The sequence below is a fragment of the Terrapene carolina genome, unplaced genomic scaffold, assembly GCF_002925995.2.
Source record: "Terrapene carolina triunguis isolate 2854851 unplaced genomic scaffold, T_m_triunguis-2.0 Scaffold580, whole genome shotgun sequence".
In the NCBI taxonomy this organism is placed as follows: Eukaryota; Metazoa; Chordata; order Testudines; family Emydidae; genus Terrapene; species Terrapene triunguis.
The window spans coordinates 377,168-392,640 of NW_020664931.1; the positions used below are offsets into that span (position 1 = coordinate 377,168).

Consider the following 15,473-nt stretch of genomic DNA (forward strand, 5'->3'; position numbering starts at 1 on the left):
TTATACCTGCCTCTGGAAATTTCCATTACTTGCGTCTGATGAAGTGGGCATTCACCCATGAAAGCTTATGCTCCAATACTTCTGTTAGTCTTAAAGGTGCCACAGGACCCTCTGTTGCTTTTTACAGTTTCAGACTAACACGGCTACCCCTCTGTTGATTGAGAGAGGTGCTCCACCCAGAATCTTACTGCTGATTATAAAGGAGATCAGTCTAGATCTGGGAGTGTGTGCCCATCCCCTTTTGGGAATCCAGGGCTATGGTTTTCAAACATAGGATTCTAAAATTAGGCTTCTAAATCCATATGTAGACTTCCATTAACTTCAATGGAAGCTACTGAGTGCTTTGCATTTTTAAAAACCAGGTCACTTATTTATGGATTTAAATTCCTCATTTTAGGATCCTATGTTTGAATACCTTGGCCCAGTAAATCTGAAATAGGTACCCTCTCAAGGTGGGACAGGTGAAATTGCACGCAGTGAAGAAGATATTGAAGGAGTCCCAAAGAGATGTCTATTGGGAGAGAGCAAAGAAAATTAAGGAAGGAACATGAAATGTGAAAAGTAGCCACATTGTATCATATAAAATACCATTTATCCTCAGTAGTTTTAGTCCACACTGGGTGTAGTCTTTCAAACCTGTTCCCAATAAGAGAGAAGATATAGACTGGCTAGCTTTTGTTTACTGGAGGAGGAGCTAAAGAAACTGCTTATGTTTGGAACCTCAGGAGGATACCAAGAATTAACCCTTTGCCCTGTAGAGGAAGCGAATGAGCAAAAGGGCTGCTTTTGATCCATACTATTGTCTTTATAGCTCTTGCCCCAAGGAAAGAGAGGGAAAAAATGCTCCTATAGTTTGATCTGGTTTGAAGCTTACCTTATTGCTGTGTCTGAGGCCTCACTAAACAGCTTTAATGCATCAAAGGGACATTGGATCACAGGGCTCTTAGAAATGACTTACTTCCCAGGATCACAACCCAATCTGCTTCCTTACTATTTCATTTTCTGTATGCCCTCCATAAATCCAATTCATACTCTTACAAATCATCAATACTCTCCGTGTGGCCTGGATGGAAACATTGATATGGGATCCATAGTTTGACAGAGATTGCACTGAGCTCAATGAGCTACCTCTACTCTTTGTTTTCAGTTAAAGATTGATAATTAAAGAGACTAGCATTTCGTAGATTCATAGACTTTTAAGATTGTTAGGATCATCTATTCTAGTCTGACCTCCTACATATGTAGGCTATAGCATTTCACATAGTGATTCCTGTCTCAAGCTTATAACTTCAGTTTTGAGGTACTGAATCTCTTTTAGAAAGACATTCAATCTTGATTTAAAGAGTTCAAGTAATGGGCAAGTGATGGTAAGTTGCTCCAATGGAGGAGAAGGTTAAAGGACTAGAGACCCAAGTATCAACCCTATGTTGCATCAGAGAAAATGCTGACTTTCTGGATAGAAGTCAGCATTTGGCACTGCAGGCACAGCATGCTGAAGAATCAGAGAGGGCAGTGCAGAATGGGGAAGAAAATTGGTAGCATGTGACCTCCAGAAGAAGAAAGAGGAGAATCCATGTACTCCCAATGCAGATAGAGCTAAGAAATTGTTTTCAGGCTCTCTGCACAGGTACTACGGAGGAGAATGGTTTGGAAGAGTCATCTGAGGGAAGGGATCAGAAGGAGACCTCATTGACCAGAAGGCATGGGATTCATTGTCCTAGGGATGGGGGTTCCCCGACCACCACTCCTAAGAGGAGGAGACGGGTGGTGGTGGTCGGGGACTCCCTACTAAGGGGGATGGAGTCATCCATCTGCCGTACCGACCAGGAAACTCCAAAAGTGTGCTACTTGCCTGGAGCTAGAATTCAGGATGTGTCTGCTGAGACTGATCAAGCCTTTGGACTGCTACCCCTTCCTACTTCTCCATGTGGGCACCCATGATACTGCCAAGAATGACCTTGAGTGGGTCACTGCAAACTATGTGGCTCTGGGAAGAAGGATAAAGGAGTTTGAGGCACAAGTTGTGTTCTCATCCATCCTCCCTGTTGAAGGAAAAGGCCCAGGTAGGGACCATCGAATTGTGGAAGTAAATGAGTGGTTACACAGGTGGTGTCGGAGAGAGGGCTTTGGATTCTTCAACCATGGGATGTTGTTCCAGGAAGAAGGATTGCTAGGAAGAGATGGGATCCACCTAACAAAGAGAGGGAAGAGCATCTTCGCAGGCAGGCTTGCTCACCTAGTGAGGAGAGCTTTCACCGGGCGATGGAGACCTAAACCCTGAGGTAAGTGGGGAAGTGGGATACCAGTAGGAAACACAAGGAGGAGGATGCAACTGGAGAGGCCTCCTGATTCATACTGAGAAAGTAGGGGAATTGGCTCGTTATCGTAGGTGCCTGTACATGAACACAAGAAACTTGGGAAACAAGCAGGAAGAATTGGAAGCCCTGGCATAGTAATGGAACTATGATGTGACTGGAATAATGGAGACTTGGTGGAGTAATTCACATGACTGGAGCACTGTCATGGATGGTATAAACTGTTCAGGAAGGACAGGCGGGGGAGAAAAGGTGGAGGATTTACACTGTATGTAAGAGAGCAGTATGATTGCTCAGCGCTTCAGTATGAAACTGGAGAAAAGCCTGTTGAGAGTCTTTGGGTTATGTTTAGAGGTGAGAGCAACAGTGCTGATGTTGGGGTGGACATCTTCGGTAGACCACCAGACCAGGAGAATGAGGTAGATGAGGCTTTCTTTGGACAACTAACAGAAGTTTCCAGATCCCAGGCCCTGGTTCTCCTGCAGACTTCAATCACCCTGACATTATACCTTGACTTTAGCAAAGCTTTTGATACGGTCTCCCACAGTATTCTTGCTAGCAAGTTAAAAAAGTATGGATTGCATGAATGGACTATAAGGTGGATAGAAAGCTGGCTAGATCATCGGGCTCAACAGGTAGCGATTAAAGGCTCGATGTCTAGTTGGCAGCCAGTATCAAGTGGAGTGCCCCAGGGGTCAGTCCTGGGGCCGGTTGTGTTCAACATCTTCATTAATTATCTGGATGATGGGATGGATTGCACCCTCAGCAAGTTTGTGGATGACACTAAGCTGGGGGGGAGAAGTAGATACACTGGAAGGTAGGGCTAGGGTCCAGAGTGACCTAGACAAATTGGAGGATTAGGCCAAAAGAAATCTGATGAGGTTCAACAAGGACAAGTGCAGAGTCCTGCACTTAGGATGGAAGAATCCCATGCACTGCTACAGGCTGGGGACCGACTGGCTAAGCGGCAGTTCTGCAGTAAAGGACCTGCGGATTACAGTGGACGAGAATCTGGATGTGAGTCAACAGTGTGCCCTTGTTGCCAAGAAGGCTAATGGCATATTGGGCTGCATTAGTAGAAGCGTTGCCGGAAGATCAAGGGAAGTGATTATTCCCCTCTATTCGGTGAGGCCACATCTGGAGTATTGCGTCCAGTTTTGGACCCTCCACTACAGAAAGGATGTGAACAAACTGGAGGGAGTCCAGCCGAGGGCAACAAAAATGATCAGGGGGTTGGGGCACATGACTTATGAGGAGAGGCTGAGGGAATTGGGCTTATTTAGTCTGCAGAGGAGAAGAGTGGGAGAGGAGGGATTTGATAGCAGCCTTCAACTACCTGAAGGAGGGTTCCAAAGAGGATAGAGCGAGGTTGTTCTCAGTGATGGCAAATGACAGAACCAGGAGCAATGGTCTCAAATTGCAGTGGGGGAGTTCTAGGTTGTATATTAGGAAACACTATTTTACTAGGAGGCTGGTGAAGCACTGGAATGGGTTAGCTAGCGAGGTGGTGGAATCTCTATCCTTAGAGGTTATTAAGGCCCAGCTTAACAAAGCCCTGGCTGAGATGATTTAGTTGGGGTTGGTCCTGCTTTGAGTAGGAGGTTGGACTAGATGACCTCACGAGGTCTCTTCCAACCCTAATCTTCTATGATTCTAAATTACCATCACTATATATGTCTTATTTCTAGCCTGAATTAGTTTAGCTTACTCTTTTAACATTCAAACTTTTTGTGTCTGTGTTTGATAAAGAGCCATCTCCTTTTAAAAATCTTTTCCCTGTGTACGTACTTCCAGTTTGAGATCAAATAACCCTTAAACTTTATTTAGTTAAGCTGAATAGATTGAGCCTGTCTAGTCTCTCCTTCTAAGGAATATTTTTTCAAGCCTCAAATAATTATTGTAACTTTTTTGAACCCTTTTCAGTTTGTTGTTATCCTTTTTTAAATGGTGGCACCAGATCTGGACACATTTTTCAAGTAGAATTCTCATTTATGCCATATACAGTGGTAACAACACCTCCCTACTTCTGAAACACTATAATCTCCTGCTTATACATTCAAGGAATTCATTTGCTTTTTTTAGCCCCAATAGCATACTGCCAATCCTATATTCAGTTGATTATCCACCATGACCCCCAAGTCCTTTTCTGAATCACTGCTTTTCAGAATACAGTCCCGCATCTAATAAGTGTGATCCATATTCTTGGTTCTTAGATGACTAGCCTTGCATTTAGATGTATTAAAGCTCATTGAACCAGTTTACCATACAATCTGGATCACTCTGTACAACTGATCTGTCCTTATCGTTATTTATCTCTTCACCAATTTACCTCTTCACAAATTCAGTAGAGGATTACCAACAATTATTTTCCTGAGTTTAGACAAATATTCCCCATTCCCAAAAGAAAAATAAATTAAGATGCTGGCAAGTAAAAAGGCCAAATTTAGGTTGTGTGGCTGTGCTTTGTATGAAGTAGCACCTTAAATTTGCATATTCTGGTTTTCATACGTTTTTGTGATTTTTGTTTTTAATTTTAAGCTAATGTTCTTTTGGTTTTTTTTTTAGCAAGACCTTATCTGAAGAGTCCTGTGTTTTTAACTATTGAATATAGGGTTTTCCTTCTCCCAGAAGTGTACCGTGAGAAGAAAACTCTGTTATGTAAAATAAAACTTGATTTACAAAACAAAAAAATGTTAAAGCAGAGTTATATATATTAGGGGGAGGAATTTGGGACCAAAACTTTTATTCAGTGAGCTGTCTCTTTGTGGGATGGTTACCTAATAGTCCATTGCAGACTGATGTAAGAAGATAAATTTCCAAATAGGAATTAAATTTTCTATTAATTGAACAAAATGTAATTGTCCATTTCTCCCCCAATCACATAATATAAAATACTCTGAATTAGGAAACAAAGTGTCTCAATTTTTATTATGTGGCATTGTACACACTGTACACCCAAAGAAGCTTCAGAAGTTTTGCTAGTAAATAATTGGCTAGATTTTGTGGCGGTAGGTACTGTATTACAATTAATCAGCATTTGGCATGTGAATATTTAAAAACCTGACATGAAATGGCTAATATTTTAAAATGTGTTTTTATTTACTATTAAATATTGCTGTATATTAACATTTTTCAAAATCCCAACAGGAAGAAATGGATAGCAACCCCATGGTATCATCTCTTCTTAATAAGCTAGCAAATTATACCAATCTGACTCAGGGAGTGGTAGAACATGAAGCAGATGAAGACAGCAAACGAAAAGAAATCAAGGTATCCAAACTTTTGAAAATTATAATTATTGTTATTATGTAGTATTTTCATTACAATGCTAGGCATTGTGTAAACACAAGGGAGGCATGGTTCCTGTCCTGAACAGTTAATCCTTTTAGGGCTAGTCTACACTAAAAAATTAGGTCAGCTTAACTACATCATTCAGGGCTGTGAAAAAATCCGCACCCAATGCAATGTAGGAATTTACATTGGCATAGCTAAATCTCTCAGGGGTGTGAAAACTCCATATCCTGAGAGACATAGCTATGCCGACCTAACCCCCATATAGAAAGTGCTAGGTCGATGGAACAATTCTTCTGTCGATCTAGCTAGCGCTTCTTGGAGTGGTTGATTTACTACATTGATGAAGGATCCCCTTCCGTTGCTGTAGTAAGTGTCTGCACTATAGTAGTGCAGCTGTAGCTGTGCTGCTTTAGCACTTGTAGTGTAGAAATACCCTAAGAGCATGTCTAGATTGCAGCTGGGAGGGTGCTTCCCAGAATAGACAGACATGCGCTAGCTCTGCTTGAGCTAGCCTGCTAAAAATAGCATTATGGCCATGGCAGCCTGGGTTAGCCACCTGAGTATGTACCCACAGGGCCGGCTCTGGCTTTTTCGCCGCCCCAGGCGAAAAATCCTCCGGCCGCTCCCCCTCCCCCCTCGGCGGGGGCTCCGCTCTGCCCCCGGCGGCCGGGGGGAGGGCGGCCGGAGCCCTGGGAGGAGGGCGGCGAGCCCCGCCGGGGGCGCGGCCGCCCCCCCCCCCCGGCGGCCAGCGCGCCGGGGGGGACTCGGCTCTCCCCCCCGGCGGCCAGAGCGCCGGGGGCAGGGCGCCGGGGGGGAGGGCGGCCGGAGCCCTGGGGAGAGGGCGGCGAGCCCCGGCTGGGCCTCGGTTCTCCCCCCCCGCGGCGGCCAGAGCGCCGCGCCGCCGCCCCCCTCCAGGTGCTGCCCCAAGCACCAGCTTGGGTGCCTGGTGCCTGGAGCCGGCCCTGTGTACCCAGGGGTCAGACAGGTTTGTACTCAGGTGGCCAGACTGAGCTACCACCCATTCTGCCTCAGCCATGTTGCTATTTTTAGTATGCTAGCTTGATCAGAACTAGTGTGTGTCTGTTTACCTGTGCTGGGAAGCACGCTCCCAGCTGCTGTGTAGACATAGCTTAAAAGACAAACTGACTAAAGGTAGGGGAAAGGGGCACAATGCACAAAGTGGTTAAGCTGGTGATAGAAAACATCTTAATAAATTATTAGGGCTGTCAATTAATCGCAGTTAACTCACACAATTAACTCAAAAAAATTAATTGCGATTAATCACACTTAAAACAATAGAATACCAAGTGAAATTTTATTAAATATTTTTGGATGTTTTTCTACATTTTCAATATTGATTTCAATTACAACAGAGAATACAAAGTGCACAGCGCTCACTTTATATTATTATTTTGGATTATAAATATATGCACTGTAAAAATGATAAACAAAAGAAATAGTATTTTTCAATTCACCTCATACAAGTACTGAAGAGCAATCTCTTTATTGTGAAAGTGTAAGTTACAAATGCACATTTTGGGGGTTACATAACTGCACTCAAAAACAAAACCGTGTAAAACGTTAGAGTACAAGTCCACTCAGTCCTACTTCTTATTCTGCCAATTGCTAAAACAAACAAGTTTGTTTACATTGACAGGAGATACTGCTGCATGCTTCTTCTTTACAATGTCACCTGACAGTGAGAACAGGCATTCGCATGGCACTTTTGTAGCCGGCATTGCAAGGTATTTATATGCCAGATATGCTAAACATTTGTATTCCCCTTCATGCTTCGGCCACCATTCCAGAGGACATGCTTCCAGGCTGATGATCCTCGTTAAAAAAAAAAATGCGTCAATTAAATTTGTGACTGTATTCCTTGGGGGGAGAATTGTATGTCTCCTGCTCTGTTTTACCCGAATTCTGCATATATTTCATGTTATAGCAGTCTCGGATGATGACCCAGCACATGTTCATTTTAAGAACACTTTCACAGCAGATTTGACAAAACGTAAAGATGGTACCAGTGTGAGATTTTAAAAATAGCTACAGCACTCGACCCAAAGTTTAAGAATCTGAAGTGCCTTCCAAAATCTGAGAGGGACGAGGTGTGGAGCATGTTTTTAGAAATCTTAAAAGAGAAATGCACTGATGCAGAAACTACAGAACCAATAAATAAATAAATAAATAAATAAAAAGAACCTTCTGCTGGTGGCATCTGACTCAGATGATGAAAATGAACATGCGTCAGTCCGCACAGCTTGGACATGTCCTCTGGAATGGTGGTTGAAGCATGAAGGGACATATGAATCTTTAGCGCATCTGGCACGTAACTATCTTGCAACGCCAGCTACAACAGTGCCATGCGAACACCTGTTCTCACTTTCAGGTGACACTGTAAACAAGAAGCAGGCAGCATTAACCAACCTTTGTTTGTCTGAGCGATTGGCTGACCAAGAAGTAGGACTGAGTGGACTTGTGGGCTCTAAAGTTTTACATTGTTTTATTTTTGAATGCAGTTTTTTTACATAATTCTACATTTGTAAGTTTAACTTTCATGATAAAGAGATTGCACTACAGTACTTGTATGAGGTGAATTGAAAAATACAATATTTTTGTTTTTACAGTGCAAATATTTGTAATAAAAAATAAATATAAAATGAGCACTGTACACATTGTATTCTGTATTGTAATTTAAATTAATATATTTGAAAATGTAGTAAGCATCCAAAAATATTTAAAATAAATGGTATTCTATTGTTGTTTAACAGCGCAATTAATCGTGATTAATTTTTTTAATCACTTGACAGCCCAATAAATTATATTTTTTAAATACTTTTTTTATTATAAGTGGGGATTATAAGACCCCCTATTATTAAGGTTCCCATGATAAGACCCTGTTTTCAGTTGCTTATGACTGCGAATCTTAATTATTTGGCTGTTTGGTTAAATTTTTCCATGTGATGTGTCTGCCCGACCCTTATTTTTGGAGGGAAATGTCAAGCAAAACTGAGGCATTTCAAAGAACATTTCAGAGAACATTGTTTCGCTACTGTTGAAACAAAATCTGGCAACCTTTTCTCTGAACCACCTCCATGCTTTGGAGCAAGGACTTGAAATTTGGCAAGTGGAGTTGCATATGCCTTTTGCCATTCCTCCAAAAACCTTATCATATTTGGCCAAGATATAAGCTTCTGAAATATCAGTTTGCACATGCTTAGTACAGACTTGTTGGTGTTTAACAGCTAAAATCTACAAAGATTTTGACCTCACTAAGCATGCTCCATCTCCTCACAATTTCTACGTGTAACCAGACTGTTTATGTACCATCCCTACATAGCCACTGAGGATGCTCCAACTCAGGGCTAAGGTGACTCAGAGGGACATTCCTGTAATTGCTGCTCATAGCTGCTCTGGGCAAGCATGGGGCCAGGCACTGGAACTGAGAGTAGAGAGTCTGTCTCTCCTGTGTTGTCAGTTACCCCACTGTTAGTACCCAGACGGCACAAACTGGAACTGAAAGGTGGGGAGAAAAACTGGAACTGGGGGCTGGATGGGGAAAATACTGGGAATGGCTGGACAATGAGACTGGGAGCCAATGAGAGAAATGCGGGGATGACTGGGAACCATTTGGCTAGGGTTGGTGGATAAACACTTAAATTGCATGAGGGATGGAGGAGGGAGACTGGGACTAGGAATTAGTGAAGGAGGAAATGGTTGCGGGGAGGAGAGAAAGATCTGAAAAGGATCTTGGGTGCAGGGGGAAGACTGGGACTGGGTATAGGAATGGGGAGAGACTGGTAGTTGGGGGGTTAGGTTTCAGACAGCTAGCCTAGAGGGAGGGAGACTGGGACTGGGATGAGAAGCACAGCCTGAAGAGTGGAGACTGGGAGTGGGGAGGCAAAGAGAATGGGACTAGGTAGGCAAGGAGTCAGGGGTGGGGAAGATATAGCACAGGGGCAGGTCGGAGGGGATGAGGCAAAAGGGATCAAGCTTGTGGAGGGTCTGTGACCACTGAAGCCTCACTCCCATCCAGAGCCTAGAATGTAACCTAAGATTGTCTGAGTCTTACAATTTTTCTGCTGTCGGGAAATATCTGTGAAACTTATAGGCAAAGTCTGTGTCTCACCCCCCTCTAGTGCTGGTCCACATAGAGGATGACAACCTACTATTGATATTATTAATACTATTGCTATAGTTCTAAACCATTAAAATAACATTATTAAGGTTGCAAAGTCAAGCACACAAAATTTTGGAAATGACAGAATTAAGGCTGCCTGTGGAACCTTAATTCTGCCCCATTGTATGCATGCATTATGATAAAATCTTTAGTTACATGATAACATACTGTTTTTTCCATAGCTCTCCCCCCCGCCTCATTCCGTGCACAGGATGGACCTGTTTTAGGCCTGAATCAGGACTGTGTAGTAAAGATTCATAGATTCTAGGACTGGAAGGGACCTCGAGAGGTCATCGAGTCCAGTCCCCTGCCCGCATGGCAGGACCAAATACTGTCTAGACATCCCTGATAGAATAGATTCATAGATTCTAGGACAAGGAGGGTGTTGTTTGTAAGACCCTTGCCTCATTTGTTGCAGAAGTTTGAAGGTGTGTAGTGAATGAGGCAGAGGATTGAAGGAAGAGAAAGGATGATCTCAGGGTTAAGACAGTTGAAAGATGCCCTGGGGAATTGCCTCCGCCACAGTTCCTATGTAATGTTTGGCAAGTCACTTAAATCAAACTTTTCATGGGTGGTTACTAATTTTGTTTTTCTCATTTTCTGGAGTCCTAACTTGAGACCCTGAGGCCTGATTTGCAGAAGTGCTGAGCATTCACAACTGCAACTAATGTCAGTCAATGTGTAATCTACTTGAATACATCAGGAATCATAATACTCAAAAACCAGTGGGAGAACACTTTAACCTGTCTGGCCATTCTATGACAGACCTGCGGGTGGCTATCTTAAAACAGAAAAACTTCAAAAACAGACTCCAACGAGAGACTGCTGAGCTGGAATTGATATGCAAACTAGACACAATCAACAAAGGATTAAATAAAGACTGGGAATGGCTGAGCCATTACAAACATTGAATCTATCTCCCCTTATAAGTATTTTCACACTTGCTTCTTATCAAACTGTCTGTACTGAGCCATCTTGATTATCACTTCAAAAGTTTTTTTTCTCTTACTTAATTGGCCTCTCAGAGTTGGTAAGACAACTCCCACCTGTTCATGCTCTCTGTATGTGTGTGTGTATATATATATCTCCTCAATATATGTTTCACTCTATATGCATCCGAAGAAGTGGGTTGTAGCCCACGAAAGCTTATGCTCTAATAAATTTGTTAGTCTCTAAGGTGCCACAAGTACTCCTGTTGTTTTTTTGAATACGTAAAGTGCAATATAATGCTAAGGCAACCTTAATTCTGACATTTCCAGGTTTTTTGAGTGCTTGACTTTGCAAATGTTCTTTTAATGTCATTTTATGTATGTAATTATTATTAATAATACTTACTTGTACTGCAATAGTGCCTAGAGGACAGTGCCCCATTGTGTTAGGCACTATGCAAACACATAACAAACAGTAGATAGTCCCAGCCCCAAAATTCTTATTTCAATTATCCCTGAAACTATCCATTATTGGTTGGCTAATTTCTTTTAGATACTATAGTGGGAGTGGTTCTTGAGCTGGGATTTTAATGCATGGAGGATGATCGTCTTGTGAAGGTCAGGAAGGAAATTCCGTGTGGAAGAAAAGATACACAAACTGCTGGAGGAAGAAGCAGGCAAACAACCTATCATGGCTGTTGTCATTGGCAGAGTGAGGTGGGGTGACTTGATAAGCCACCAGGGAAGGCTTATCAACCTTAAAGACAATGACAAGAAGCTTGACTGATGTAGCAGATGGATGCCAGTGAAAGTATTCAAAGAGGATGTGATATGTGCATGTAAGTGGGCAAGGTAGACAATCTTAGCAGATGCACTTTTTACAAACCAGAGGAAAGGCAATGTGGATGTCGAGAGGGCAGAGAAGAGGACAGTACAATAATCAAAATGGGAGATGTCAAATGCTAGGATGAGAATTTTAGGCCTAGGAACAGAACAAAAAAAAAAAGGTCCCATTCTAGAACTGCTATGGAGGGAGAACCAGCAAAATTAGAATGTTTATTAAGAGAGAGCAGGGGCGGCTCTATGTTTTTTGCCGCCCCAAGCACGGCAGGCAGGCGGCTTTCGGCAGCGCGCCTGCGAGAGGTCCACTGGTAACGCAAATTCGGCGGCATGCCTGCGGGAGGTCCACCGGTCCCGTGGCTTCGGCATACTCGCCACCGAATTGCCACCGAAGCCGCGGGACCGGCAGACCTCCCGTAGGCATGCCGCCGAAGGCAGCCTGACTGCCACCCTCACGGCGACTGGCAGGCCATCCCCTGCGGCTTGCCGCCCCAGGCACGCACTTGGTGCACTGGTGCCTGGAGCTGCCCCTGAGAGAGAGACACTGAAGACGAATTGGAGATTATGGGCTTAAATCACTGGAATGATGATGATGGTAGGCTCAACAATGACAAAGAATGGGGCTGAGTGGAGTGATTTGAGAGGAAAGTGAAGTTGTTTAGTGTGGACCATGTCAAGTTTAAGTTGATGGCAAGATATCTGGGAGATGTTAGATAAATTCACTGAAGATTTGGCATGAATGGAGGGAAGCTTATCAGGAATGCAAAAGATTTGTGAGTCATCAATAAAGAAATGGGAGTTGAAGAACTGTACTCATATTAGGTTACCCAAAGAAAGCATGTAAAGTGAGACGGGCAGGCAGTCAGGTACCTGTAGGATGGTCTTGGAAATTAGGAGAGAGGAAGATGAGGAACTGCCAAAAAGAGATGCTGAAGGAATGCCAAAGACGAAGGAAGAAAACCAGAAGAGGATGGAGTTATGAAATAACAGGAGGAACGACATGTTGAGAAAGAGTTTGATTGATGGTATCAAAACCAGTGGACATGAAGAAGGATAAGAATGGAGTAAAGGCTCTGAGGTTTTGCCATGAAGAGGTCATTACAAACTTTAGTGACTATAGTCTCAGTGGAGTGAATTTGGCAAAAGGAAGATTTACTTACTTCACAGGTGTGGAGGGAGAGAGAGAAAATATCGGTTAATATTTGTGCATTCCTTTGAAGATGTAAGGAGCTATATAGTGCTAAATACTTTTTTTATATGTGTATTACAAATTTTTTTGTCCTTCTTCAAGTGATGGTCCCTATGTATATTCCACTGTGGGTATGCATGCACTCTCTGTACCTGAGACCAGAAAATTCTTGCTAGCAGTGTCCATTGGTCTGCCCTTGTGCTGCCTCTTGTTCTGAACCGAGGACATAATGGGGGGCACAGACAGACTGCCTCTCCAGTTCCTTTCTAGTGCTTGTGGCCTCATATGAACTCAAACTGGAACGGGTACAGAGAAGGGCCACTAGGTTGATCCGAGGAATGGAAAACCTTTCCTATGAAAGGAGACTCGAGGAGCTCGGTTTGTTTAGCCTAACCAAAAGAAGGCTGAGGGGGGATATGATTGCTCTCTTTAAATATATCAAAGGGATAAATACCAGGGAGGGAGAGGAATTATTTCAGCTCAGTACTAATGTGGACACGAGAACGAATGGATATAAACTGGCCGTGGGGAAGTTTAGGCTTGAAATTAGACGAAGGTTTCTAACCGTCAGAGGGGTGAAATTCTGGAACAGCCTTCCGAGGGAAACGGTGGGGGCGAAAGACCTCTCTGGCTTCAAGATTAGGCTAGATAAGTTTATGGAGGGAATGGTTTGATGGGATAACGTGATTTTAGTCAATTAGGCAATAACGTGCCATCGCTGGTAAAATGAGGGTCCGGCTGGAGAATCTTGCCTGTATGCTCGGGGTTCTACTGATCGCCATATTTGGGGTCGGGAAGGAATTTTCCTCCAGGGTAGATTGGCAGAGGCCCTGGAGGCTTTTTGCCTTCCTCCGCAGCATAGGGCAGGGGTCGCAAGCTGGAGGATTCTCTGCGACTTGAAGTCTTTAAATTACGATCTGGAGACTTCAACAGCTGAGATAAGGGAAATTGGGTGGGTCAGCTTTTGTGGCCTGCATCATGCGGGAGGTCAGACTAGATGACCATAATGGTCCCTTCTGACCTTAAAGTCTATGAGTCTATATGGAATTCCTCGATATGCTCAGCTTTGCTAGCATTCCCATTTATAATTAGCTTTTCTTCATATAAATAAATAGTCTCCCCCCCCGCCACACCGCTTAGATAGCTAGTTCTAGTATAGTTAGTGTTTCAGAGTACAAGGTGGATATTTCCTTCCCCTTGCCCAACATTTGGGGTTCTTAGCACGTCTAAGATCCCAGGCTTCTAAATCCTGTTTGCCCTGTCTCCAGGTCTTCCCAATGAATGATCTGCATGATTCCTGTTTGTATTACCTTGGAGAATCCTACCTCCCCCTCCAAGTGCGGTATTTGCCATTTGGTTCCACTTCAAACCCAGCAATCCCACAAGTTCCAGCTTTGAAGGCAACTAATGGAGCTGTCAATGAGGCGCCAGTCTGACCTTGGGTCATCTGAACCCTTTGTACATGGGCAGGGATAACCTAGTACAGGGGTTCCCAAACTTGGTTCGCGGCTTGTTCAGGGTAAGCCTGTGGTGGGCCATGAGATGCTTTGGTTACCTGAGCGTCCGCAGGTCCGTCCGCTTGCAGCTCCCAGTAGCCATGGTTTGCCGTTCCTGGCCAATGGGAGCTGCTGGAAGTGGTGTGGGCTGGGCCACTGCTTCCTGCAGCTCTTATTGGCCGGGAACGGCAAACCGCGACCATTGGGAGCTGCGAGCGGCAGTACCTGCGGACGCTCAGGTAAACAAAGTGTCTTGCGGCCTGCCAGGGGCTTACCCCGAACAGGTTGCGAACCAAGTTTGGGAACCCCTGACCTAACAGTATCCCTCCTGGTGAAATGCTTTCCAGCTCCAGACTGTCAGATACCAAGCCTAGGGACTCTGACCTTACCCCCTGCCACTTGCTAAACACACCTATAACAGTTGGGATAGATCCCTTTTTCAGGCCTCTCAGAAGAGGGCCACCTCCCCTACACTGTCCAAATCAAGTGAGACTCAGTGCCCCATCACAGATATGTTAGGAGTTCACAGGGACCATGGGTCCAAGCCTTCGGTACCAAGGGCCAAGATTCCCCTAAGCAGACAGACACAGAAGGGGAAAGACTGGCAAGAAAGAAGAGGGAGCAATCACTGGCTGCACAGTTGGTACCGCACTGCAGCAACAAAAAGGATTCAGCAGTTCTGATGTCCACTGCCCAACCTAAATCAGTGCCATCCGCTCCACCAAGAGGTAGCAGATCCTTCTGCTCACCTTCTGCTAGATCAGGGTTCACTATCCTGGACAACCTGGCTATTTATTCTGACTCAGAGTTGCCGATATTTGTGGAACTGGTAGTCTCCAGGGAGATACCCACACTGCCGGTGCTCCATTCACCAGTACCGTCAACCAGCTGAGGGAGTTATTTCAAGGCATACCCTGTCTCCACCAGTGGAGACTGAAGATTCCAATTCCTCCAGTGAACTAGAGACTAAGTCTGTGCTCCCACCGCCCACTCTGAGGTACAACATTAGCCCAGATAGGGACTCCCGACTCTTCTGGGCACCCTCACCTCCCTGAAAGACAGTCTGCAGGGCTCAACATCACTGGCACCTTCCTCCTTGGGCATCAACCCCTTACCCTTATAATCCCACCTACTGGACCTGTTGGGATTCCTGGTATTCCTACCGCAGACATCTTGACTCACAGGGATCTCGGGGGAGTACACACAAAGATCACCATAAAGGGAAGATCT

General features: G+C 44.2%; 1 protein-coding gene across 1 annotated transcript in view; it reads left to right on the forward strand.

Annotated features, from left to right (window-relative positions):
- LOC112103692 (solute carrier family 12 member 7) overlaps window positions 1–15,473 on the forward strand; it is a 357,369-nt gene that overhangs the window by 154,429 nt on the left and 187,467 nt on the right. The window contains exon 3 of the mRNA XM_024195587.1: window positions 5,463–5,585. Within this exon, the coding sequence (XP_024051355.1) occupies window positions 5,463–5,585 (123 nt within the window). The remainder of the gene's footprint in view (window positions 1–5,462; window positions 5,586–15,473) is intronic.